The 27,848-nt window shown below is 40.6% G+C and overlaps 1 protein-coding gene across 1 annotated transcript in view; it reads right to left on the reverse strand.

The window, feature by feature from the left end:
- Window positions 1-27,848, reverse strand: part of SPPL3 (signal peptide peptidase like 3) — a 120,618-nt gene that overhangs the window by 46,042 nt on the left and 46,728 nt on the right. Inside the window, exon 2 of the mRNA XM_047759406.1 lies at window positions 2,442-2,519. Coding sequence (XP_047615362.1) covers window positions 2,442-2,519 — 78 coding nt within the window. The remainder of the gene's footprint in view (window positions 1-2,441; window positions 2,520-27,848) is intronic.

Here is a 27,848-nt window from a genome sequence, read left to right on the forward strand (position 1 = left end):
TCATACTCTAGAGAAGTTTTTCAATTTTTGGGTATTTATCTTAGGGATATTTTTCAACCAAAGCAAAAGAATATATAAGAAGATAGTCATTTTAACAACCCACATGTCCAAAAAGAGTGGAGTAAGATACTAATACAAAGAAATTATCAAATTACTAAAAATTAGCATGAAGATGATTGTGGAAAATATTTTTGATAGATAAAAATAATCAGAATATAAATGATTTAAACTATAAAAATGTACACAGTGTTTAAGTATATGCCAAGTAAAAAGTCATTTGAACTAATGAAAGGAGTATTAGAGTTTTATCTAAAGTTTTTTTCTTAGAGTTCCCGGCATGGCACAGTGGAAACAAATCCAACTAGGAGCCGTGAGTTTGAGGGTTTGATCCTTGGCCTCGCTCAGTGGGTTAAGGATCCAGCGTTGCCATGACCTGTGGTGTAGGTCGCAGATGCGGCTCAGATCTGGTGTTACCGTGGCTGTGGTGTAGGCTGGCAACTGTAGCTCCAATTAGACCCCTAGCCTGGGAACCTCCATATGCCGCAGGTACAGGCCTAAAGAAAACAACAACAGGAGTTCCCGTCATGGCTCAATGGTTAACGAATCCGACAAAGAGCCATGAGGTTGCAGGTTCGATCCCTGTCCTTGCTCAGTGGGTTGGGGATCCGGCACTGGTGTGAGCTGTGGTGTAGGTTGCAGACTCGGCTTGGATCCCGCTTGCTGTGGCTCTTGCATAGGCCGGCGGCTACAGCTCCGATTGGACCCCTAGCCTGGGAACCTTCACATGCCACAGGAAGTGGCCCTAGAAAAGGCAAAAAGACAAAAAAAAAAAAGAAAGCAACAAAAAAAATAATAGTTTTTTTCTTAATTATAAAGACTTTTGAAATGTTAATGCATTATATACTCAAAGAAAAAATCAAAACCTTGTCCAAAGAATACAGATACAAAATATCAGGATTATGCTGATGAGTTTTAAATTGCTCTGGCTTGACCAATGCTTCTTAAGAGTGGTTATCAACCTTGGACTCACAGCATAAGTCTCAATGATTAAAAGTTTTATCAACTGATACTAGAATTAATCAATAGTATTCTACTTGTTCTTAGTGTTAAAATAAAGCTTTGAAGTCTATGATTTTACCAAGTAACCATTAAAATCCAGACATAATACTGGATGGTTCGAAATTCTTATCTGATTATTTCATTTATCACTGTTGCTCCCTTTCGAGTTCTCAATTTAAAATTTCTCAGGCAGGAGTTCCTGTCATGGCTCAGCAGTTAACGACCCAACCAGTACCCATGAGGATGCAGGTTTGATCCTTGGCCTCGCTCAGTGGATTAAGGATTTGGTGTTGCCATGGCCTGTGGTGTAGGTCACAGACGCAGTTCAGATCTGGTGTGGCTGTGGCTGTGGCTGTGGCTGGCAGCTGCAGCTCCAATTCGACCCCTAGCCTGGGAACTTCCATATGCTGTGGGTACAGCCCTAAAAAGACAAAAAAAAAAAATCCTCAGGCAGCCTTCATTTTTAAATGTATCAGCCACAAAACTATTTTGAGTTATACAACCACTAAGTTTCCTCTCAAGCAAGAATAGTGAAAAGAAATGAATACCTAGCTTCTTGATTTTCCTTTGTACTCCTATGGCTGCCTGCTAGAATGGAAATTTCAAGGAGATTCAGTCTCAGCATTCCCAAGGTCATCAGAGAGACCACTCGCCAACGCTACCAGGCACTATCCTAATAGTAGGTTGAACCATATAAAATTATTTCTATAGGTCAAAACAGGTGACTACTGGCAACTTAACATGGCTCAACCTAGGTCAATGCCCTTTTTTTTTTGGTCTTTTTTATTTTGTTTTAGGGCCGCACCCACGGCATATGGAGGTTCCCAGGCTAGGGCTCCAATCAGAGCTATAGCTGCCGGCCTACACCACGGCCATAGCAACTGGGGATCCGAGCTACGTCTGCAACCTACACCTCAGCTCATGGCAATGCCGGATCCTTAACCCACCGAGCAAGGCCAGGGATCGAACATGCGTCCTCATGGATGCTAGTAGAGTTCGTTAACTGCTAAGCCATGATGGGAACTCCCCAATGCCTTTTTTAAATTAAAAAAAACGTGTGTCCCCTTTGAGAGTCTGTACAATCACTGGCAAAGACTCTCTCCTCAACCCTTTCAATAAATATACTTTTGTGAGTCATTATTTTCAGAACTAGAATTTAAGCAATTGCTTTTTGCTTGTTTGCATTAAAATGCCAAAGCCATAAGCAAAACCAAGAACTGTTTTAACAGCAGCCAACCAACGAATAAATATCGGAATTATCAACTCAATTCCTGTCAAAATCATGTTTCTTCATGAAAACAATAAGCTTTGGTGCCAACACTTTCAGAGCAATGCTTCTTCCACCTCCAACTGAAATGAACCCCATTTTCAGAGCATCTTACCTGAAACTACCATAGACTATAAGCAGAATGGAAATCAGAAATGTAGACACCTGACTGGAATCCACCAGGGAATAGGCCCTAGAGAAATAAGAGGAAAAAGAATTTAATCACATGGCAGCAAGTCCTCATGGAGTTTACAGTCTTAGAATTCTACAACTCTAAGTTTCATTTTCTTTTCTAATTTTATAATGATTTTTATTTTTTCCATTATACCTGCTTTATAGTGTTCTGTCAGTTTTCTGCTGTACAGCAAGGTGACCCAGTTACACACAAATGTATACATTCTTTTTTCTCACATTATCATGCTCCATCATAAGTGACTAGATATAGTTCCCAGGGCTATACAACTATTTCTGCTTTTAAGAAGGAAAAAAGGTATAATTTGGTATTAACAAAATACATAATTAAAATATAGATCTGCTAGTTCAATAAAAAGAATGTATAGATTCACAGTTGTTGTTATTAGCTAACATTCACAGAGTATGTTTAATGATATCAATGTAAAAATCCCATTTCAGTATGACATACAATATGTGCTTATAACATCCACTCCCAAGTTAAAAAGTACCAAAATATCTATCTGCTCTGTTCACTTGAATTATCAGTAGCATTCCTCTGGTTTTACTCACCGATGAATTAAAGCCTCCTGGATTCTAGTTCTAATGTTTTTTTCTTTTTAGGGCTGTACCCATGGCATATGGAAGTTCCCAAGCTAGGGGTGGAATCAGAGCTACAGACACAGGCCTGCGCCACAGCCTCAGCAATGTGGGATCCAAGCTTCACCTGCAACCTGCATCACAACTCTTAGCAAAGCCGGATCCCCAACCCACTGAGCAAGGCCAGGGATTGAACCTGCATCCTCGGATACTAGTCGGATTTGTTTCCAATGCACCACAACAGAGGCTCCAAGTTCTATTTTTATAACTGCCTATTGGTTCTCTCCATCCATGTGTCCCAAGGAGTTTCTTCAAAGTCAACAGGTCCAAAACTAAAGTCAACCTTCCCTTCATACCAGATCTTCTCAAGGAATGATATCATGATTTACCCAGTGGTCAAAGCTAAAAACCCACTGCATTCTTGATACCCCCTCGCCTACCTTCCACAGGACAACAGTCAGCAAGTCCCACAACCTCCACTTTCCCAATAGCTTGCTTCTCTCAATCCTACTGCCAGTTCCTTAGCTCCTTCCTATGGCCTGACTACCAGAAATTTGGTTTACAAGTCTGTCTTTAGGAATTCACCCTTCACAGTACCCATTCTTGCTAGGGATTTTCCTGAAACAAATTTCTCTTCATTTTTTCATTCAGCAAATATTTCATGATGTCTCTCTGCTGAGCGCTCTGCTAGCTCTCAAGGATATAATTTAAAAAAACAAAAAACAAGACTGTCGTGGTCTTGCCCTTAGTTTCTCTTCTAAAGGAACTGAAAAATTTTGTTCTAAAGGAATGAAAACAAAAAGCTAACATAATTAAGTGAATATAAACATTGTAAATGTTATAAAGGGGAGGCAGACAAGCACAGGTTGCCCTGAGAACTTGAGTGGGGGGACTTTCATAGGGAGGTAGATGAATGAGATATAAGACACAATAAAATAGGACTTGGTGATTGTTTATGACAGCTAAGAGAAGATCCTCAGGTTTCTGCTAAGCAGCTGGTGAACAGCTTTATCATTTGGCAAAATAGCCAATACAGAAGGAGCAGATGCGAAGTTAAATTTTGGATGTGTTGAAGAAAGAGTTGGCTATGTGGGTCTAGAGTTCAGAAGCAGCTCTAAGCTAAGGATACACACTGAGAGTTCATAATCTTCTACACCATTGAAGCAATGGTGTGAGTGAAAAGAGGACACAGGACAAAAGTTTGAAAATTCAGAAATTTAAATATCAGGAAGAGGAGCTGCAAAGAAAACGAAAATGAAACAGAGAAAGAGGAAGAAAACTCAGGATTAGCAAGGTAAGTGATAAAGTGTTTTCAAAAAGTGGCAGCAGAATCAGATGGTGCCTGAATTTAAACTGTTCTACCCCTTACCAGCAGTAAAATGAGGATAATAAACACACCCACCTAAAAGAGCGGTAAAAGATTTTTTTCTTTTTTTCTTTTGGTCTTTTTAAGGCCACCCATGCTGCATATGGAAGGTCCCAGGCTAGGGGTCGAATTGGAGCTGCAGCTGCTGGCCTACGCCACAGCCACAGCAACATCAGATCCCCAACACATCTGCGATCTATACCACAGCTCACAGCAACACCAGATCCTTGACCCAATGATCGAGGCCAGGGATGGAACTTGCATCCTTGTGGATGCTAGTCAGGTTCATTTCTGCTGAGCCACGACGGGAACTCCCATGGTGTTTTTCAACTCAAACTAAAGAATTGGTCATAAAATAGAAATAGAGACCATGCATTAAAATTAATCTTAGCCAATTTCCCCTTTAAAAACACTATCAGTTTTCTTTTTTAAATTACAACCTCCTCCTCTCTCTGCATCCCCAATGCCCTAAGACCAAACACTGTTTACAGTTTGATGTAGCATCCTTACTTATAAATTATGAGTACAGAATGGACATACATCATCAAAATGAAACACACGTTCTTCCATAATCTGCTTAAAAAAAAAAAATTGTCAGGAGCTATTCTTTTCTATGGCCTTATTAGGCTTTTACTATAAAATCAAGACACAGAAAACTTGACAACACAGAAAGCACTCTTCATCATCTTTTTTTTTTGGATTGCAGTAGCAGTGGCATGGCAGTGGCGTGACGTGGGATCTCAGTTTCCAGACCAGGAACTGAACCTGGGCTGCAGCAGTGAAAACACCAGGTTCCTAATCACTAAACCACCAGGGAACTTCTTCCCCAATAAAGAGAAATCATCTAGATTCAGTGAACACATCTTTTAACTGCATGAGCACTGTCTACAAATTCTAATTTCTGTTAATAACAACAGCAGTATTTCCCAATGTTTCATACTTTCTCATCTTGATCTTCTGAATAAGGTGGGTATGTTGTTGTTTACAACCTCAACAGAAACAAATGGTGCCTCTCCAATGCCACTCATGTTAGACAACTTAAGATTTAGTGAAGATACAAACGTTTCTTGGAGTTCCCATCGTGGTGCTGTGGTTAACGAATCGGAGTAGGAACCATGAGGTTGCGGGTTCGGTCCCTGCCCTTGCTCAGTGGGTTAACGATCCGGCGTTGCCGTGAGCTGTGGTGTGGGCTGCAGACGCGGCTAGGATCCCGCGTTGCTGTGCCTCTGGTGTAGGCTGGCGGCTACAGCTCCGATTGGACCCCTAGCCTGGGAACCTCCATATGCCGCAGGAGCGGCCCAAGAAATGGCAAAAAGACAAAACAAAACAAAACAAACAAAAAAACCTACAAACGTTTCTATTGCCCTTTTATCAAAGGCAAACCATGTAACCCCAAAGGTAAAAATAATGCCCACATCATGTTACTGAACATTCAAATCTCTATGAAAATAACAAATCTCTATGGAATAACTGCACCTTGTACTTTGGCAGACGGACGCTAACAACTCCTTTCTAACCTAGAAGAATCATAAAAACACTGATGTTGTATATAATCACATTTTTTCCCCCCATTTTTCTTTTCTTTGCCACACAGGCAGTATGTGGGAGTTCCTGGGCCAGGGATGGAAACTATGCCACACGGCAGCAACCAGAGCCATAGCAGTGAGAACGCAGGAGCTTCAACCCAATAGGCCATCAGAGAACTCCCCATAATCACATTTAAAATGCATACAGAAATGATTTTAGGAAACCACTCACTTAAATATGAATATATTCGTACATTTTATTACTAACACTGAACATGTTAGTACATTTTGCCCTCCTAAACAATTTTATAATCAAGGTTTCTTCTTCCCCATTTACTAGAAAACTTTCTGTCACTTAAATTTCTTAATTTAGGGACTTCTTGGCATAGGTGTATTATATTTTACAACTCACTTATGTTGATTTCCTTAGAGGTTGCCTGTGTCAAGTTCAGGTAGCAATGTGTACCCTTAACTATTAAGTCTTTAGAAGCCTTGGAGATAGAAGGAACTATTAGCCAATGATAAGCCTAGGATGTACTTAGAAACAAGTTCTCCCTCTCACAGCAGCTGCCTTAGCCAATGAAAATCTCCTAGGACATGCTGAATTCTAATAGAGATAATTACAAAAACAGCAAAAGTGACGTCTGAATGGCACATGAATTCAAATGAATTATTAGAGCTGTCTAAAATGGCAGCTGCTAGACCACTTTTGGCTACATAAATTTAAATAAGTAAAATTAAAAATTCATTTCCTCAGTTGCACTCGTTGAATTTCAAGTGTTCAACAGGTGGTGGCAGAGGTCCCACTATGGCGCAACAGGATTGGAGGCATCTTGGGAGCACTGGGTCCCAAGACGGCACAAATGGGTTAAGGATTTGGCATTGCCACGGCTGCGGCTCAGGCTGTAACTGAGGCTTGGACCTGTTTCCTGGCCCAAGAACACCAAATGCCATACGGCAGCCAAAAGTTTCAAAAAAAAAAAAAGCGGGGGGGGGGTGGTGGCTTCTGTCCCGGATGGCCAGATAAGGAACATTTCCATCCCTGCAGGAAGTTCTAGTGACTGCACTGACATAAACCTGTATGGAAAGATATTTCAAAACTGTGTTCTGGGAGTTTACTGGTGGTATAGCAATAACAGCTAACATTTTACTGAGTGTTTAATTACCACAACCTTTCTGTGAAGTCCTACACGCCCACAACACTTACCACCCCCACCCCCCAAAAAAAACCAAACCCACCTTGAGAATAGATGTGTTTCAGAATTCAGATTTTGAATTTTACAAAGAGAGCACCCCCCTTAGGGAGGTCTGGAGCAGTACTCTATAATCAAGTATTAGTATTTCTGTAGTAAAACATGGATAGTCACAGTAAGATAAAGATTAGTCAGTTTAGATCAGCTACTGCTTCCATGTTAATTACAGAAGAAACTTAGGGTTTTCAGATTTAGAGGGTGGGAAATTGTGGATAATCACCATTTTGAGACAAGGAGCCAGACAGGATTCTGAACAAAGGCAGCCTAAGTCCAGAGTCTCCCAAACTGACTTCATCGTCTACCCTAAACTGGAAACCAAAGTCTAGCAATCTTATTTACTTTACAGCCCCTCTATCCTATACTTCAGCCTCTACCAAAGCTTCAAGAGAAAGTGTCATCTCTCAGGCCCTCCTTGAGGTGTCTGTTTCCAGAGACCCTGGATACACATTAAAGATATGGACTACTCTATACTTGGAAATAAAGAAATTCTTAGATAAATGCAAAAAGAAACTAAACACATGCATTTGAGACATACTGAAATCGGGTTAGCCAAATGTACTAAAAAGAGACTTGAAGGAGTTCCCGCTGTGGCTCAGTGGCTAACAAATCCGACTAGGAACCATGAGGTTGCAGGTTTGATCCCTGGCCTTGCTCAGTAGGTTAAGGATCCGGCATTGCCATAAGCTGTGGTGTGGGTCGCAGACATGGCTTGGATCCCGAGTTGCTGTGGCTCTGGTATAGGCCGGCAGATACAGCTCCGGTTTGACCCCTAGCCTGGGAACCTCCATATGCCATGGGAGCGGCCCCAGAAAAGGCAAAAGGACGAAAAAAAAGAGAGAGAGACTTGAAGACTTTGCCAAATGATGTAGTGGAGTTCCCGTCAAGACTCAGTGGTTAACAACTTGACTAGGATCCATAAGGATGCAGGTTCGATCCTTGGCCTTGCTCAGTGGGTTGGGGATCTGGTGTTGCCATGAGCTATGATGTAGGTTGAAGATGAGGCTCGGATCCAGCATTGCTGTGGTTGTGGTGTAAGCCAGCAGCTGTAGCTCCAATCCGACCCCTGGCCTGGAAACCTCCATATGCCATGAGTGCAGCCCTAAAAAAAAAAAAAAAAAAAAAAAAAGGCAAAAGACAAATGACGTACTAGTACAAGTCAGATGATGAGTTGAAATACTTTATACGGTCATTACAAAAACCACTAATTTGGAGTTCCCGTTGTGGCACCACAGAAACGAATCCAACTAGGAACCATGAGGTTGCGGGTTCGATCCCTGGCTTTGCTCAGTGGGTTAAGCATCCAGCATTGCGGTGAGCTGTGGTGTAGATTGAAGACTCGGATTGAATCTGGCATTGTTGTGGCTGTGGTGCAGGCTGGCAGCTACAGCTCCGATTAGACCTCTATCCTGGGAACCTCTTTGTGCCGCAGATGCAGTCCTAAAATGACAAAAGACGAAAACAAACAAACGAACCAAAAAAACCCACTAATTCTTTACCTACACTTCCCTAAGCCTTAACAGACAAAGAGCTACCAGAAAGTTCTCTCATATGTAAAATCACATTCTACACCCTAAGATTTTTAGAACTATGCTGGATTTCAGTAGCTGATCTACAGTCAAGCATCTATTTCTAGCTGCTTTACCAGCAAGTGCTTAGACACATATCCTGCTAAAAATCATGCCAAACTGAGACACAGAGAGTACTGTTCTATAACATGTTCTATGCGTCAGCCTTCCAGCTATACAATGAAAGCATTCTTGTCCACCCAACAAGCCAAGAAACTACTATTTCAACCCTGTACGGACACTGACTTGGAATAGTACTTGGCAAAAACTTCTTGGTCTTAAGACTATCTACACTCTTAAAATCAAGGACCCTGAGAGCTTTTGTTTCTGTGGGATATAGCTATTGATATTTATGATATCAGAAATTAAAAGTGAGAAAAATTTAAAATAGTTACTAATTCATTTAAATATAATAAAACCATTACATGTGCACATAAAGAACTTTTTTAAGGGAAAGATAAGTATTTTCCAAAGCAAACACAAAATTTAGATGAGAGACATCCTTTTACACTTTTGCAAACCTCCAATGTCTGGCTTAAATAGAAGACAGGCAGATTCTCATATCTGCTTCTGCTTCTGCATTCAATCTGTTGCCATGTTACTTTGATTGAACTCTATGAGGAAAAAAAAAATCTGTCTTTACACAGATGTGTAGCTGAAAAGGGAAGAATATTATAATAACCTTTTCAGATAACTGAGGATATTCTCTGACACTACACCAAAATTCAACATACGGTAATTTCTTTTCTTTTTTTTGTTTTTTGTTTTTTTTGCATTTTCTAGGGCCACTACCACGGCATATGGAGTTTCCCAGGGCTAGGAGTCTAATCTGAGCTGTAGCCGCTGGCCTACACCACAGCCACAGCAACGCCAGATCCAAGCCACGTCTTCGAACCTACACCATAGCTCACAGCAACGCTGGATCCTTAACCCACTGAGCAAGGCCAGGGATCAAACCTGCAACCTTATGGTTCCTAGTCAGATTTGTTAACCACTGAGCCACGATGGGAACTCCAGCATATGGTAATTTCTTAAAGGTTACTTACAACATGGAATCTGAAACCGTATCAGCGAATTTTTTTAATAAACTGTATTACACCCATGGACTATGCTATACTTTGAATCGATATTTTACCCATGGATGATTTTCTAATATCACACATTGACCACCTGGAAGATATAGGTCACTGAGCTATGCAGCTCTTCCAGAGACTATTTAAACATTTCATTACACAATATCTGAGAAACCACATCTGTTAAATTTCACTCTTGAGGCTAACGATAATGGGTAATAAATTTCCAAAATTCCTATTTTCACTTAAAGGCTCAAATTTTATCATTGACAAAAATAACTTTTTTTCCCCCTGAAGAGAAAGGCTCACTTCATTCATGTTTGCCATATACCAAGTGTGAATAACTCTAATGGTTTGTCTACTAGTCATCCTTCAAGTAAAAATGATGTTTCAAGAAAAAAAAGTTACCTAGTTCAGCTGGGATTTTAAATGATGTGTTTTTCGAAGTTCCTGATATGGCTCAATGGATTAATAACCCAACTAGCATCCATGAGGATGCGGGTTTGATCCCTGGCATGATTCCGTGGGCAAAGGATCTGGTGTTGCCACAAGCTGCAGTGTAGGTCGAAGATGTGGCTCAGATCTGGCATTGCTGTGGCTGTGATGTAGGCCTGTACTTGTAGCTCTGATGCAACCCCTAGCCAAGGAACTTCCATATGCCACAGGTGCAGCCCTAAAAAGAAAACAAAAACAAAAACAAATGATAAGTGCTGTGTTTTTCTTAAGAAAATCAATGGTATTTTATTATACAGCAGAAGGGTTTAACAGAAATTTTCCACTTTGGGGGGTGGGGGTTATTGAAGTGTAGTTGCAATATATTAGTTTCAGATGTACAACATAGAGATTCGCTATTTTTCTAGATTAAATACTGTGCAAAGTTAATATAAAATATTGACTATACTGCCTGTGTTATAGTCACAGTACATCTCTGTGAATTATTTATTTAACTGCTAGTTTATACCTCTTAATTCCCTTCACCCATTTTGTTCTTCTCTCCCCTGTGGTAACCACCAGTTTGGTCTCTGTATCTGTTTTGTTATATTTGCTTGTTTTGGTTTTTAAGATTTCACAGTATTTGTCTCTGACTTATTTCAATACTTGAAGCATAATACCCTCTAGCAGGTCCATCCATGTTGTAGCAAATGGCAATATTTCTTTTTTTATGGCTGAGTAATAGTCCAGTGTGTGTATAAGTACATATATACACATCCCACATCTTCTTTATCCATCCATCTGCCAATAAGCAGATTTCAGATTAGCAAGTTACTTCCTGTCTTGGCTATTGTTAATAATGCTGCTGTGAACACTGGGTGCATTAGCTTTTAGAATCAGTATTTTTGCTTTCTTCAGATAAATATCCAGAAGTGGAACTGCTGGATCAGATGGTAGTTCTATTTTTAAGTTTTTGAGGAAACTCCATACTGTCTTCCATAGTGTCTGCATCAATTTACATTCCCACCAACAGTGCACAAAGTTTCTTTTCCTCCATATCCTCACCAACTCTTGTTAATTCTTGTCTATGACGCTAGCCACTCTGACAGGGGTTAGTGATATCTTACTGTGGCTTTGATTTGCATCTCTCTGATGATTAGTGATGTCGAGCATCTTTTCCTGTGCCTGCTGGCCATCTGTATGTCTTTGGGAAAGAAGGTCCACTGCCTATTTTTTAATGAGGGGAAACTTCCCATTTTATCTTATTTTATTTTTTGTCTTTTTGCCATTTCTTGGGCCGCTCCCGCAGCATATGGAGGTTCCCAGGCTAGGGGTCAAACCAGAGCTGTAGCCACCAGCCTATGCTAGAGCCACAGCAACTCAGGATCCGAGCCGCGTCTGCAACCTACACCACACAGCTCACGGCAATGCCAGATCCCCAACCCACTGAGCAAGGCCAGGGATTGAACCCGCAACCTCATGGTTCCTAGTTGGATTCGTTAACCACTGAGCCACGACGGGAACTCTCTTTATTTTATTTTTTAAAGTGTGCTTAAGGGTTGAAATTTAATAAAAGCAATTATTATTGCTTGACCCTACATGAAAATACTTTTTTTTTTTTAAAGCAGTGTGTGCGTGGTAGTGAAGCACCCAATGATTGCTAGTTCAGTGTGGTGCCACTGCCTTGATTCATGCCATAGCACAGCAGTGTTTTGTTTTTGTTTTACCCACCACTGCTCTTCACCATAAAAAAAAAATAATAATAATAATGTCAGGAGTTCCTGTCGTGGTGCAGTGGTTAACGAATCCGACTAGGAACCATGAGGTTTCGGATTCAATCCCTGTCCTTGCTCAGTGGGTTAAGGATCCGGCGTTGCTGTGAGCTGCAGGGTAGGTCGCAGACTCGGCTCGGATCCCGAGTGGCTGTGGCTGTGTTGTAGGCCGGCAGCTACAGCTCCAATTAGACCCCTAGCCTGGGAACCTCCACGTGCTGCAGGTGCGGCCCTAGAAAAGACCAAAAAAAAAAAAAAAGTCAAAATAAAAAAAACAGCTCTAGTAGCCTTATGAAAACAGTCTGACCTTGTAGACCTCCTGAGGGGTCTGAGGAAAACCAAGTGATCTGCAGGCCACACTTTGAGAACTGCTGCCTTACACATTTACCCACAGCCCTGACTATCCAAACTCTTGAGTATTTTCTCATACACAATTCTAACACAGCACAAAATACCAAGAGTGCCTCCAATTTTTTCTGCTATGCAAAATATCTGGCTTCAAATATAATATACAAAAACGACTTACATTCTAGGCCTAAGAAATGCTACAATCTTTCTCTTTATGATGGACTATGTTGAAACAGAATTTAATTTGCATTTTTACCAAAAGTATTTATCATTGGGAGTTCCCATCGTGGCTCATCGGAAACTAAATCAACTAGTATCCATGAGGATGGGTTTGATCCCTGGCCTTGCTCAGTGGGTTAAGGATTCTGCGGCGATGTGAGCTGTGCTGTAGGTTGCAGACGTAACTTGCATCTGGCGTTGCTGTGGCTGTGGTGTAGGCCAGCAGCTGCAGCTCAGATTAGACCCCCAGCCTGGGAACTTCCATATGCCATGGGTGTGGGCCTAAAAAGCAAAAAAAAAAAAAGTTTATTATACTATCCACAATAATTCTTTCGTACTTTTTCTTACTTTAAAGGAAAAAAGCCAAGTATGTATTATAAGCATTGTAGTGGAATAAGTAATTCATCAAATAAAATTTAACAAATTAAATTAAACCTTTAATACACAAAAAGTAAGACAGTCATTTAAGGTTATACTCTTGTAAAGACACAGTGTACAAGGCGGCAGAATGTAATGTTCAATACAGAAACAAAGTGCTACGGGTTGCCACACACCATGGCCTACTGCTATTCCAGTAAACAGAGCCAAGCTTATTCATTCAGGTATTACCTATGACTGCTCTAGAGTTTTACTGGCAGGGCTGAGTACAACTGACCCTTGAACAACAAAGGAATCAGGGGGTATCAACTTACAGGTGGCCCTCTGTATCCTCTGCTCATGTGTATCCATGGATTCAACCAACCACAAATCATGTAATACTGCAATATTTACTGTTTCTAAAAATCTGCCTATAGGTGGACGCACCCAGTTCAAACCCACATTGTTTAAGGGTCACTGTAATTGTGACAGAGACCATATGGCTCATAGAGCTCAAAATATTTACTATCTGGCCCCATATAGATAACTTTTGCCACTGTATACTTCTGTTACTGAACAAGGTTACCTGGCCAAGAGGGCCAGCAAGTGTTAAAATACAACCCACTCTTTCCTCCTGTGGGATGCATCTCCACACTGGGCAGAGCTTGATGAGGAGAGCCTTGGGACCTAGGGGGTTTATGCAGCCACTTGGTGGGAAGGCATCTTTTCCTTTCACTACTCTCTATGAGTCTGAGGCCAGCTGGCCAGGAAGGCATTATTTCCTGTTTTGCACAAAAGGGTACATGTGTATATAAGCTAGCAATAATCATAAACATCTCTGAGTCACTGGATTTCCACAATCAAAATACTCTGGATTAGAGGAGTTCCTGCTGTGGCACTCCTCTAATGGGATCAGTGGCATCTTGGGAGTGCTGGGACACAGGTTCGATTCCCTGGCCCAACATGGTGGGTTGGTGATCTGGCACTGCCAAAGCTATCGCTTGGGTTGCAACTATGGCTTGGATCTGATCCCTGGTCTGGGAACTCCATATGCTGCAGGGCAGCCAAACAGGGAGAGAGGGAGGAAGGAAGGGAGGGAGGAAAGAAAAAAAACAAACAAACTCTGGATTAGAAAGAATCTTCATATCCCTTCAGAAGCACCACTTTATGGAAAGAACATGTATGAGATGAATCATATGTTAATATTTTACCAAGTTAGTAAAGTGAAAAAGTAATTACTTTCACCAGAGATACAAAATCTAATGACTGGGAGTTCCCGTTGTGGCACAGTGGTTAACGAATCCGACTAGGAACCATGAGGTTGCGGGTTCGGTCCCTGCCCTTGCTCAGTGGGTTAACGATCCGGCGTTGCCGTGAGCTGTGGTGTAGGTTGCAGACGTGGCTCGGATCCCGCGTTGCTGTGGCTCTGGCGTAGGCTGGTGGCTACAGCTCCGATTCGACCCCTAGCCTGGGAACCTCCATATGCCGCGGGTGCGGCCCAAGAAATAGCAACAACAACAACAACAACAACAAAAAGACAAAAAAAAAATCTGATGACTGGAGAAAATTCCTATGAGGGAAAGGTATTACTCTCCAAGGTAGTAAAATGATCTGGAGTCATTTGTTTCCAGACACATTTTATTGCCTAGGACAGATAAAGAATTTACAAAGTTTTGGTGAAGCAGCAAGAAGACCCCACACTGAAGACTTCCAAGGCAGAATGCTTCAATTCTTTCCTATGAATTAGTCTCTTAGCAAGTCCTCATATTACAATTTCAAAAGCATGTGCATTTTTTTGGTGATTGGAGCATACATTCTGCAACCTAACTGTGACTCCTGCGTTAAAACACCAGCAGCTAGAAATAGGCCTATATTGGTTGAAACATAATTTATAAGGCAAAGGGAAAACAATTGGTTTCCTCAAAGTAGACAGGTACAAGCTGGAATAAAGCAGTTTATGCATTTTCATTTGACCAAGGGATTCATTATCAGGAAAGAAAAGTACAACACCGCTTTAAAAGACACTTCTGTATCACTATTCAAGACTGCTTTAGAAGTTGAAGTAAATAAATTTTCTTTAAAACTTGCAAAAATGTGACATAACATGCTGTTCAGCATTAATATTTTACAAAGGAACTGTTCTTGAATGTCTAAATACTCTCTCAGGGTATGTGTGCCTATAAAACCTTGTAAGGCTTAGGCATACACCCAAAACAATTAAAGGAAAGAGTTGAACAGATACTTGTATACCCATGTTCATAGCAGCATTATTTACAGGTGGTTGCTAAAGGTGGCCACCAAAGTGTCCCTCAATGTACAAACAAAAATATGATATATACCAATACTGAATGTTATTCATCCTAAAAAAGGAAGAAAATTCTGATATATGTTACATGGTTGAACTCTGAAAACATTATGCTAAGTGAAATAAGCCAGACAAAAAAGGACCAACCGTGTATAATTCCACTTATATGAGGGACCCAGAATAAGCAAATTCATAGAGAAAGTAGAAGAGGTTTCCTACCGACAGGAGGTGGAATAATGAGTACAGAGTTTCCGTTTAGGATTATGAAAAAGTTCCAGAAATGGTTAGTAGCAACAGTTGCACAACAACCTAAGTCAACCTACTTAAAATCCATAAATTGTACACTCACAAATAGTTAAACTGGTAAATTCTACATTATGTTTATTTTATCAAAATAAAAATTTTAAAGGGGGATTATTATTTAAATACTGATCGTATCATTCTCATTAAAAGATTATTCTCTGCCATTTAATGTTGATAATAGCTCTACAAATAATTCTAGAAAAAAAAACCTTGAAAGCATCTGTACAATCCCCAAATCTGGACCCCAAGAAGAAAATTTCCAATGACTTATAAAATGGATGCCACAGGTTGACAGTTATTTCCTGGTAGCTAATCTCTCTGAGTGACAATTCTATTTCTGTGGAGAAGCAAAAAGAAGGCTGACAATTTAAGTCATAGTGCTTCTTTACTGCTACAGAGATAGACCAGAGAAGTTCAAAAGGAATGTACCAGAACAAGGAGAATTTCTAAGACAGACTGGATTTCAGTAAGAAATCTCCAATGCTCATGGAGTACTTCCACCTGCGTATATTATGGTCATCTCAAATTCAACAAAATTGTTTTTCTCAAAAGCTTTTTTTTTTCTTATCATACCTACTAGCTGTGTGTAACATCAAACAGGTTATTGGACATCTCTCCCGTTCATCAGTTTCATCATTTCAAATTAGTAATAAAAAAAGGTTATCACTTACTTCAAAGGTGGTAATAAGAATTAAATAATGAAAATATTATATGATGATACCTGGCACACAATAAATGCTTAACAAATATTATTTACTATTATTACTGTGGCTTTTATTATTTATATTTAGTTTGTGAATCAAGAGTTAGCAACCATGTCTTTACTTGGTTTTGGGTCAGGAAAAAGATTCCATCTTTTAGAGCAGAGCTTCCCAAAGAGTGTGCCACGGAAAGTAAAACTTGTTTCATTGCTCTAAAAAGTGAAATTGGGAGTTCCTGTCGTGGCACAGCGGAAACGAATCTGACTAGGAACCATGAGGTTGCAGGTTTGATCCCTGGCCTCACTGAGTGGGTTAAGGAGCTGGCATTGCTGTGACTGTGGTGTAGGCCAGCAGCTATAGCTCCGACTGGACTCTAGCCTGGGAACCTCCATATGTCACAGGTGTGGCCCTAAAAAGCAAAAAAAAAAAAAAAAAAAAGTGAAATTGGAACACACTTCACATCATACACAGCAGTTTTATCCAAAATTGCCAAGTCTGGAAATAATCAAAATGTCCATCAGGTAGTGAAAGGATAAACAAATTGTGGTCCCTTTACACAGTGGAGAACTACTTCACAATAAAAAAATACAAACTACTGAGCAATGCAATACAGATGAATTTCAAATGCATTATGCTCAGTGAAAGAAGCCAGAATCAAAAAACTGTAAATATATCCCATTTATATGATATTCTAGAAAATGTAAAACTAAAGGGACAGAAAAAAGATCAACTGCCAGGGTTTGGGGGAGGAAGGGAAGATTACTTTTGTAAGAGAACTTTTGGGGGCAATGGAAATGTTCTATTTTTTTATTATGGTGGTTAGTCCAAAACTGTGTGTGTTGTCAAAATTCACAGAATTCTACACCTGAAAAGAGTGGATCTTACCTTAAAATTGGGATACCTTAAAAAATCTAATTTTAGAAAAGTAGTGGGGAAAGAGATGACTGATATATTAAGAACCAACTACAGGAGTTCCTGTTGTGGCGCAGAGGAAATGAATCTAATATCCATGAGGATGAGGGTTCAATCCCTAGCCTTGCTCAGCAGGTTAAGGATCCAGCGTTGCTGTGAGCTGTGGTACAGGTCACAGATGTGGCTCTGATCCCTCGTTGCTGTGTCTGTGACATAGGCCGGCAAGTGCGGCTCCAATTTGACCCCTAGCCTGGGAACCTCCATATGCCACAGAGCAGCCCTAAAAACCAAAAACAAACAAACAAACAAACAAAAAAGAACAGATTACAGATGCAACTTAAGTGCTCGTCAACAGATAAATGATAAAGGAGACCTGGAATATATTTTTATATAGAAATAAATCAGCCATAAAAAATAATGAAAGTTTGCCATTTGCAACATGGATGGATTTGAAGGGTATTATGCTAAGTGAAATAAGTCAGAGGAGGACAAATACTGTGTGATACCACAATACCACATATGCGGAATCTAAAAAATACAACAAACTAGTGGAAAGAAACAGACTTACAGATACAGAGAACAAACTAGTGGTTAACAGTGGGAAGACGGAAGGGGAAGAGAGTAAAGGATTAATAGGAACAAACCACTATGTGTAAAATAAATAAGCTACAGGGATATATAGTACAACCCAGGGAACATAAGAATATGGTCAATAATATAATAATTATAAAAGGAATATAACCTTTAAAATTGTGAATCACTATATTGTACAACCAAAACTTATGTAATATTATACATCAACTCTACCTCAATAACAAACAAACGAACAAATAAATAAAATCAACCTGGGAGGACAAAAAGAACAGATTACAGCAGGGTAAGGTAGAAACAAAGAGAACAAGCTACTGTGGTAATCCAGGCAAAAGATGGTGATGGTGGTGGCTCACACGGGGCAAAAGTCATGATAGTGCTGAAAAGAGATTTGACTCGTTATATTTTGAAGATAAAGCTCTACAGTATTTCTGGATAGATGAAATATGGAGCATAACAGAAAGAGGAGCAAAGGATGACCACCATGGTTCTACCCAAGCAAGCGCAAAGATGGAGCCACCACCAATGGCTATGGGAAGGTCCTAGATAGACAAGTGTGCATGTGGCTGGGGGATGGGGTACAAAAGATAGGAGTCAGGAACTCAGAAGTTCTAAGTTCTGGTCTGCTACAAAATGGAGAAAATGCCTTTACTTAACTCATGGTTTGTTTCTGTAAACATCACTGCATTCTCCATTTCAGGTGGAACTCCTACTATGTAGACTTTGTTGTGACCCTAGAAGGTGGCCCCACCATCATATAGTTCTGCTTACTGCAGCTTGATGAGTCTACCAGTTCTCACCCCAACTTAAGCATGCTCTTCTTTTACGAAAAGGGAAAAATGTGTTCACCATCTTTGGCTCCTTTAATCATGTTCCACTTACACCCCTCTAGAAGAAATTCTTCCATGTTACTATTTTTATATTTCACTCCTTATGTTCAGTGTTCACCCCACTAGTTTATGTGAAGGAAATGTTACATATGTTGGGAATTCATGTCTGAATTACTTATATTTCTTCTTCTTCTTCTTCTTTTTTTTTTTTTTTTTTTTGCTTTTTAGGGCCACACCTTCAGCATGTGGAGGTTCGTTCCCAGGCTAGGGTTCTAATTAGAGCTGTAGCTGACAGCCTACGCCCCAGCCACAGCAACTCCAGATCCAAGCCATATTTGCGAACTACACCACAGCTTGTGGCAACGCCAGATCCTTAACCCACTGAGCGAGGCCAGGGATCGAACTCGCAACCTCATGGTTTCCTAGTCGGATTCGTTTCTGCTGCGCCACGACAGGAACTCCTTGAGTCGCTTATACTTTTGATAAAGCGTTTCCATTCTAGTATGGAATTGTTCATTTCCACTGATAAAATGCATGCTTAACAGAAAAAAAAAAAAAAAAAACGAAACCTGCTTATTTCTCCCATCTCCTAACAGTTCCTCTGAATTTCTATAGCTCCTGATCCTTTCCACAGAGGCTCTCTATTCTGTCTTTTACAATGACTATCATTTCAATCTGAGAGTTGAGAAGAAAATCTGACGACAAAAAAGCTACTAAGGATTCCCACTGAAAGGTTTTTTTTCCTCTGAAGGAGAGCCAGTCCTATTTCCTATGGTAGCACTGTCACCCAGAAACCAAAATTCTCAGCTGACATAACATTTCAGGGCTAAGCTAATTCCTAGGAAACTACTTGGCACAGTTAAATACATAAAACTAGCACACTCGCCTTTATAACACTACAATCTTTTTTATTTTTGATATCACCAACAATCTTAACTCTCAAACTGTAAGTTCCTAATAGCAATTATAGCTACTTACTTTGAAGGACTATTCAGTATGTGCGGGTGTTGTGCTATGTGCTTTAAATAAATTAGACTATATAATATTCACAATAATCCTGTGAAAAAGCTATCATTACTGTTATTCCTATCTTACACATGTAAAGCTAGCATTCAATTGAAGATAACATTTATAAAAGCATGAGGTATTTTATCAACCTTAGAAATAAAATAAGCAGGAGTTCTCATCGTGGTGCAGCAGAAACAAATCCGACTAGAAACCATGAGGTTGCAGGTTCGAACCCCTGCCTCACTCAGGGGGTTAAGGACCTGATGATGCCATGAGCAGTGGTGTGGGTCACAGACGAAGCTCGGATCCTGTGTTGGTGTCGCTGTGGTGTAGGCTGACAGCTGTAGCTCTGATTGGACCCCAGCCTGGGAACCTCCATATGCTGCTGGTGCAAAAAAAAAACCGAAAAAAAAAAGAGAGAAAGAAAATAAGCAAGCACCAAATACCTAAAATTTGGGTTGAATGTTCAATATTTAGGCAGTATTCTAAGAAGCATGGCATTTAATTAATCCCCAAAGGATCATGAGAAATTGGTTTCTGCCTTGTATTATTATTTTCTGGCTCTAACATTTAAAAAAAAAAAGAAAAGGAAAAATAGGGGTATGCCCTCTCTTAAAGAAAACAGGTTATTTGAAAATTTTAAGGTTGCTCTCCCAGCAATTTAGAGTTCAATACTATACACAGGCAGTTTGTTTCCACACTGTTGTGTAATATTAAAGATATGAATGGCACTGTGTTTGGGACAGATATTTTACTGAGCCCTTCTAAGTATAAGGGATGACTTTATGCACTATATCAGCTCTATGGGGATATGGTGGTATCACCGCTCCCAACCTCAAGATCACAATCTAAGTTGGAAGAGAAAATGCACATAGACAACTCTAAATAAACCAGAAAGAGATCTAAAATTCAGTAAAAGGAACAGACAGCTACAGAACAGGAGGAAGAACTTGCAACTGCAGAGGTCAGATTAGCCTCCTCTGAAGAGGTCACATCTGCATTGTTCTCGAAGGATGAATAGCATCTGGATACGTGAAATCCAACAGGGAGAAGAATATTCAGAAGCAAAGGATACAAGAGAAATGATGGCATAATAACAAGGAAGTGTGGGGTATGCTAAGTACTTGGAGGTTACTTGGAGCACAGGACCAGAAAAGAAATAGAGGAAAACAATATTGGCCAGACTGGTTAGGCGGGAACAGGCCTTAAAAAAGGAGAGAGGCCAGGAGAGAGGCAATGGGAAGCTATTAGGTAGGAAGAATATCTGAGTCACTTTAGGAGGTAGAATGAACACTTGCCAAGTCAGCACTTGGCAGGTGACTTGGCACAGCAGAGCAAGAGAGAAATAGGAGTGAAGCTGGGCAAATGAGAGGGTGGTAGTACCGTAACAAAAATAACGAAAACGTGGAGAGAGTAGGTACAGGGAAAGGAGAATGGTTTCTTATATGCTGAGCTTCAAGTGAATAAACCAGAGCCCTAAGTGGTAAGAGCCGCTTCTATTTGTTTTATGTAACTAAAGCAGGCTGCAAATATGAGGCCAGAGCTCAGGATTGAGATTTCATCTTAACATACACATATAAAAAGTGATCTGCAGAGCACTCATATTTGAAGACTCAGAACAAACATGTGCCAAGGATTAGACACTGTCACTTACATGCTCTTTTAATCCTAATGAGATAATACTTATCTCACAGGATTACTTATCACCATTTTCTGGAATTACAATATTTGGCCTATAAATTCTTCCTAGCTAATGAGTTCACAGTTAGAACTAGTTTTATTTTTTTACTTTTATTTTTTTAGGGCTGTACCTGCAGCATATGGAAGTTCCCAGGCTAGAGATCGAATTAAAACTGCAGCTGCTGGCCTACACCACAGCCACAGCCATGCCAGATCCAAGCTGCATCTGCCACTTAAACTGCAGCTCATGGTAATGCCGCATCCTTAACCTACTAGCAGGGGCTAGGATGGAACCCGTACACTTGTGGGTTGTTACTGCTGAGCCACAACAGGTACTCCTAGAACTAGTTTTGTTAATCACAATCTGGAATGCAGAAACAAAGGAAATCTTACCAGAGTTTTAAAAGTCTTCCATTCCTAATAGTGAACCAAGTCATCAGTTTTGCAGCTCATTTTTAGTTTTAGTTCACTTTTACTCCTCATAGCTCCCTGTTCTCTTTAGCACAATCATATGTGCTAAAGAGTTTCAAGCCAACTGTGCCACGGTTAATAAAAGGTCAAGAAGTAGTGAGAGAGGCTCAATGGTCCACAACTCTGCTCAGCTGCATCCAAAAGGGGTTGAGGTGGGCTGTGAGTGAGGCGGTGGGTGAGGATTCTGCACTTTGAGAGAGTGCAGAAAAGACAGAGAGACCATGACAGTTTCCATGTGAACACCTAACATTCAGGAGGTGGAGAGCAAGAGAGGACTATGGATGTTGCCAAAGAAGGAGAAGTTAGAAATGTCTACTAAAATAAAGGAAACATCTTATTTGCCCTATTGGATCCATGCCTCCTAGAAAACAGGCAATCTGCTCTAATGGGTCTTTTAATGATGTCTAACACTGTCCCGTGCATAAAGGATCCAGTAGTCAATGTCTATAAAGTCAGTTATCACTCAAGGAGGTAGGAAGGAAACTCTCAGCCAAATAACATATTGTTCTAAAACTCAGAGTGAAAAATTCACTTCTATATTTGCAATCACAACTATACTTAATCATCCTCATGATTTACTAATGTCTGAACATGTAGCCCTCACTGAGCAATAGCTCTTAAAGTAATCTTTCATTCCACAAATCTACAAAAGCTTATTCCTGACAATGTAATTGACAATCAAGAATTCTCCCAACAAAGTCCAGAATCTTTAACCTTTGACCTATTCTACTGACACTCTCACAACAAAACAAAGGAAGTATAACATTTCATAGTTAAAAAAAATATCTCAGCGCTCCCTCTGTGGCGAAATGGGATCAGCAGTGACTTGGGAGCACGGGGACATGGGTTCAATCCCTGGCCCAACATGGTGGGCTATGGTTCACTGTTATGAAAGAAGACTTAAAACTAAACTCAGTCTGGGAGTTTCCCTCAAGGCTCAGTGGTAATTAACCCAACTAGTATCTATGAGGATACAGGTTCGATCCCTGGCCTTGCTCAGTGTGTTAAGGATCTGGCATTGCTGTGAGCTGCTGTGTAGGTTGCAGATGCAGCTCAAATCCCCCATTGTTGTGGCTGTGGTGTAACCTGGCAGCTACAGCTCCAATTTGACCCCTAGCCTGGGAACTTCCTGGGAACTTCCATAGGCCAAAGGAGCGGCCCTAAAATGACAAAACAAAAACAAAAACAAAACAACAACAAGACAAAAACAACTCGGTCTGGTAAGATTCCCTAGTTTCTGCATTCCAGACTGTGATTAATATAAAAGTAGTTCTAGTTGTTCCTGTTGTGGCTCAGTGGTAACGAACCTGACTAGTACCCATGTAGGTACAGGTTCCATCTCTGGCCCCGCTCAGTGGGTTGAGGATATGGCATTGTCCTTAGCTGCAACTCGGACCGGATCCCTAGCCCAGGAGCTCCATATGCCACAGGGTGGCCAAAAATGAAAGAATAAAAAAAATATTAAGAGAAAATGTTCTTCTGGTTTCAAATCTTTAGCTGAAACGAGCATTTCTTTCCTTCTACAACCTGATTCCCCCTGAAAAGATCTTTTCTCTGAAGCTGAAAGTCTCTTGAAAAATAACATCCTTAACACCTAACTTAAAAAAAGGAAAATCTGTTTTTTGGGTTTTTTTTTTGTCTTTTGTCTTTTTAGGGCCACACCTGTCCATATGGAGGTTCCCAGGCTAGGGGTTAAATCTAAGCTGTGGCTGCTGGCCTACACCACAGCCACAGCCACAAGGGATCCGAGCTGCTTCTGTGACCTACACCACAGCTCACGGCAACTTCCAATCCTTAACACACTGAGCGAGGCCAGAAATCAAACCTGTGTCCTCATGGATACCAGTCGGGTTCCTTAGCCACTGAGCCACAATGGGAACTCCCAAAAAAAGGAAAATCTGTATGGTCTCTTAAAGTTAGTAATATGGAAAGCTGTAACTATGTATATAAGCTCCTACTATCACAAGATTTATTATCACAAGAGAACAGCTAGTCTAAGAAAATAAAAGAGAGGTAAACCATTCCCAACATCTTAACAGCCACTTCAAGCAACTACTTGTTCTGCAAATAACACAGGTCCCCAGAGAATCCTTAGATCTGGTTGGTAACTTAACTCTAGCAACTTGCCTTGGAAAGGAACTGTTCTATTTCAAACAGGAATTAACAGAAGAAAATTATGTAATCGTATCATATTCTTTGTACTTTTTATGGAATTCACATCTCAAAATGAAGGTAACACTTACAAAAGATCCAAGCAGACATATGTGTCATCATTTCTATAACCCAACTATCTAGTTTGGTGTGTGCAGACTGTCTGCAAAGCTGGCCACTGGCAATGCCTCCCAGACCTGTGCATGCCTGCTGCCCCTCCCAAGAGGCAGAGTCTAGGAATTCCCTGGTGGCCTAGGTTATGGATCCAGTGTTGTCACTGCTGTGGCGCATGTTTGATTCCTGGCCCAGGAACTTCAGCATGCCACAGGAATGGGCCAAAAATTACATAAATAATAATTTTTTTTTAAAAAAAGAAGCATAGTCTATTTCCCCTCCCCTCAAATCCTGGCTACCTCTGTGATTGCTCCAACCAACAGAGAGCTACAGAAGCAGGCTGTGCTGATTCCAGGCCTAGCTCAAAAGAAACTTGGCAGCTTCCATCTTTGCTTTCTTGGAGTCTGGAGCTGGCATGCAAAGAAGTCCAGGCTCTACTGCTAGAAGAGTAGAGGGTAGAGAGAAAGGCCCTATAGAGAAGAGACTACAACATGAGAGGCCATGAGGAGGAACACTTAGACCCCATAGCCAAAAGCAAGCACCAAAGCTCTAGGCTTATGATTGAGACCACTTTGGATTCTCCAGCCCCAGTAGAGTCCAGCAGGTAACACCTGGAGCAAAGAAAAACCATCTCAACTGAGACCTGCCCCAACTGCAGATCCACAGAGCAAACACAGTATTTCTCAAAGAATAGAATTTAGAAATGGCAGCGGCTGCCAGGATTAGAGATGGAAGGGAGGGTAGTAGGTCGCATGCAGAAGGAGGTGGGGGTGGAGTATACTCATAAAAGAGCAATATGAGGGTTATTTTTAGTGTTGACTTCATAGTGGCTATACAAACGTATACAGGTATAAAACTACAGGAACCTTAATATGTACACATATGCACACACTCATGTGAGTAAAACTGGTTGAAATCTGAGTAAGATCAGTAAATTGTATCAATGCCAACATCCTGGCTGTGTTACTACACTACAGTTTTGCAAAAGTTAGCAAAGGGTACATGGGCTCTCTCTCCGTATTATTATTATTTTTTTACAAGTGCATGTTAGTCTACAAATATATCAATTAAAAATGGTTATTTTGGGGGTTCCCACTGTGGCTCAGTGGGTTAAGAACCTGACTAGTATCCATGAGGATGCGGACTCGATCCCTGGCCTCACTCAGTAGTTTAAAGGATCCGGTATTGCCACAAGCTGGGGTGTAGGTCACAGACACAGCTCAGATCCCACATTGCTGTGGCTGTGGCTGTGGCTGGCAGCTACAGCTCCAATTTGACCCCTAGCCTAGGAACTTCCATATGCCTCAGGTGCAGTCTTAAAAAGGCCAAAAAAAAAAAAAGTTATTTTAAGCTATGAGGTTTTGAGGTAGCTATTACACAATAATAGATTGATAACAGAATAGTAATACTTTAACGTGACTAACAGTTTGGCTGTTAACTAAAAAGTTTTTTGTTGTTGTTTTAAATATCTTTTTAATGATTTTTATTTGTTCCATCATAGCTAGTTTAAAAGAAAAGTTTTATTGGGTATATGTTAACAAGTAGTAGTATGTGCTATTAGTAGTAGTATAATACCTTATTTTGGCCTAGTTTAACAGTTCTCAATTACACACAATAACGGTCCTTTCAACTGGTTAGTTCAAAAGAAATGAGAGGAGACAAAAAGCCAGACACGAAAAAGTTTAATAGTGCCAATGACACTGTTAAACTCAAATTTAACATGTCTGAAGTTGAAGCATGTTTTATAATTGATAGCATTTTTTTTTTAGTGACACAAAAATAATGGGCCATTTTAAATTAGTTTTAGACTAGCTGAAATACATTAAAATATGAGCTTTTTTAAAGTCCAAATATGTATTTAGTTGCATTTTAAAACACAAAACAGGAGTTCCCTTTGTGGCTCAGAGGTTAATGAACCCAACTAGGATCCATGAGGATGCGGGTTCAATCCATGGCCTCCCTACAGCTCTGATTTGACCATCTCCATAGGCTGCAAGTGCAGCCCTAAAAAGACCAAAAAAAAAAAAAAACCCCACAAAATATCTGTGTTTTCTACACTACCTTGAGGGTTTCTGGGGGTGGGGGGGAGGAGGGAGGGGTTGGCCACACACATGGCATGCATAGGTTCCCTGGGCCAGGGATCAAACCCAGACCACAGAAGTAACAACACAGGATTCTTAACCACTAGACCACCAGGGAATTCTTATCTTGAGGTTTTTATTACATATAATTAAACCTCACCCTAATAAATAAGTATGGCCTACAAGAGCATTATTCAAAATAAACCTCATGAAATCTTAGTTTTATAGAATATCCTTTTCTTGTGGAAAAGAGTGCCATAGTTCAATTAGTAGGGAAACTACTGTCCTATCTATTAAAACCTAGATTCCTCAAAGTCTACAAAAGTGACTTCGATGCCAGCACTGGAAACTCTCAAAAAAGACAAAAACAGGAGTTCCCGTCGTGGCTAAGTGGTTAACGAATCTGACTGGGAACCATGAGGTTGCAGGTTCGATCCTTGGCCTTGCTCAGTGGGTTAAGGATCCGGCATTGCCGTGAGCTGTGGTGTAGGTTGCAGATGCAGCTCGGATCCCGAGTTGCTGTGGCTCTGGCGTAGGCCAGTGGCTACAGCTCCGACTGGACCCCTAGCCTGGGAATCTCCATATGCCGTGGGAGCGGCCCTAGAAAAGGCGAAAAGACCCAAAAAAAAAAAAAAAAAAAAAAGACAAAAACAAACTTATAATTCCTCTATGGGAACTGCATATGATGTTCCTAAAATGTTTAGATGACCTAGACTTTCCTAACGTAATTTTTAATGCCTCACCTTTTCATTGATTCTATATCCTAGCTATTATGAAATTCTTATAACAGCTGATGTATAAATTGACTGGTTAGTAGTTTGCCAAGTTTTGGAGAAAGAATGGGAATAAGAAAGAGTTAATAATTTAAGACTGACCACAGCAAGGATTTCAAGCCCTATTACAATTTACACAAGAGGTTAGTATTAAGAATTGCTAAGCAGGAGTTCCCATCATGGCTCAGTGTAACAAACCCAACTAGTATCGATAAGGACGCTGGTTTGATCCCTGGCCTTGCTCAGTGGGATAAGGATCCAGCACTGCCATGAGCTGTGGTGTAGGTTGCAGATGAGGCTTAGATCCTGCATTGCTGTGGCTGTAGTGTAGGCCAGCAGCTGGGTACTTCCACATGCAGCAGGTGTGGCCTTAAAAAGACAAAAAAGAAAAAAAAAAACAAACTGCTAAGCAATTTAGCAAAGGTCTTCAGACACTGAGGTGAGAAACTGAACACAGTACCACCACTGTTGCTTCCTCAGAGGTAGCAGTAAATAAAACATCATTTATTAATTTAGTCTGGACATTATTAGTGGTCTCAATTAGATTATTAAAATGTACCCAAGTATACTCTTACATAATCCTAATTTACTCGCTTATGGAGAAATTTGCTTTTGCCACACACATAGCTTTATGTACCTTTATTTCCTAGGATAATACCTATGGCTAGGTTAAGCAGAGTATCACTCCCAATTATTCACTCCGTCCCTTATTAGAACCACACACCCATGGAGTTCCCACTATGGCTCAGCAGTTAAGGACCCAACGTTGTCTCTGTGAGGATGCAGGTTCAATCCCTGGCCTCACTCAGTGGGTTAAGGATCTGGCATTGCCGTGAGCTATGATGTAGGCTTGAATCCCCAGTTGCTGTGGCTGTGGTGTAAGCCAGCAGCTACAGCTCCAATTTGACCCCTAGCCTGGG

The sequence above is a fragment of the Phacochoerus africanus genome, chromosome 15, assembly GCF_016906955.1.
Source record: "Phacochoerus africanus isolate WHEZ1 chromosome 15, ROS_Pafr_v1, whole genome shotgun sequence".
NCBI lineage: Eukaryota > Metazoa > Chordata > Mammalia > Artiodactyla > Suidae > Phacochoerus > Phacochoerus africanus.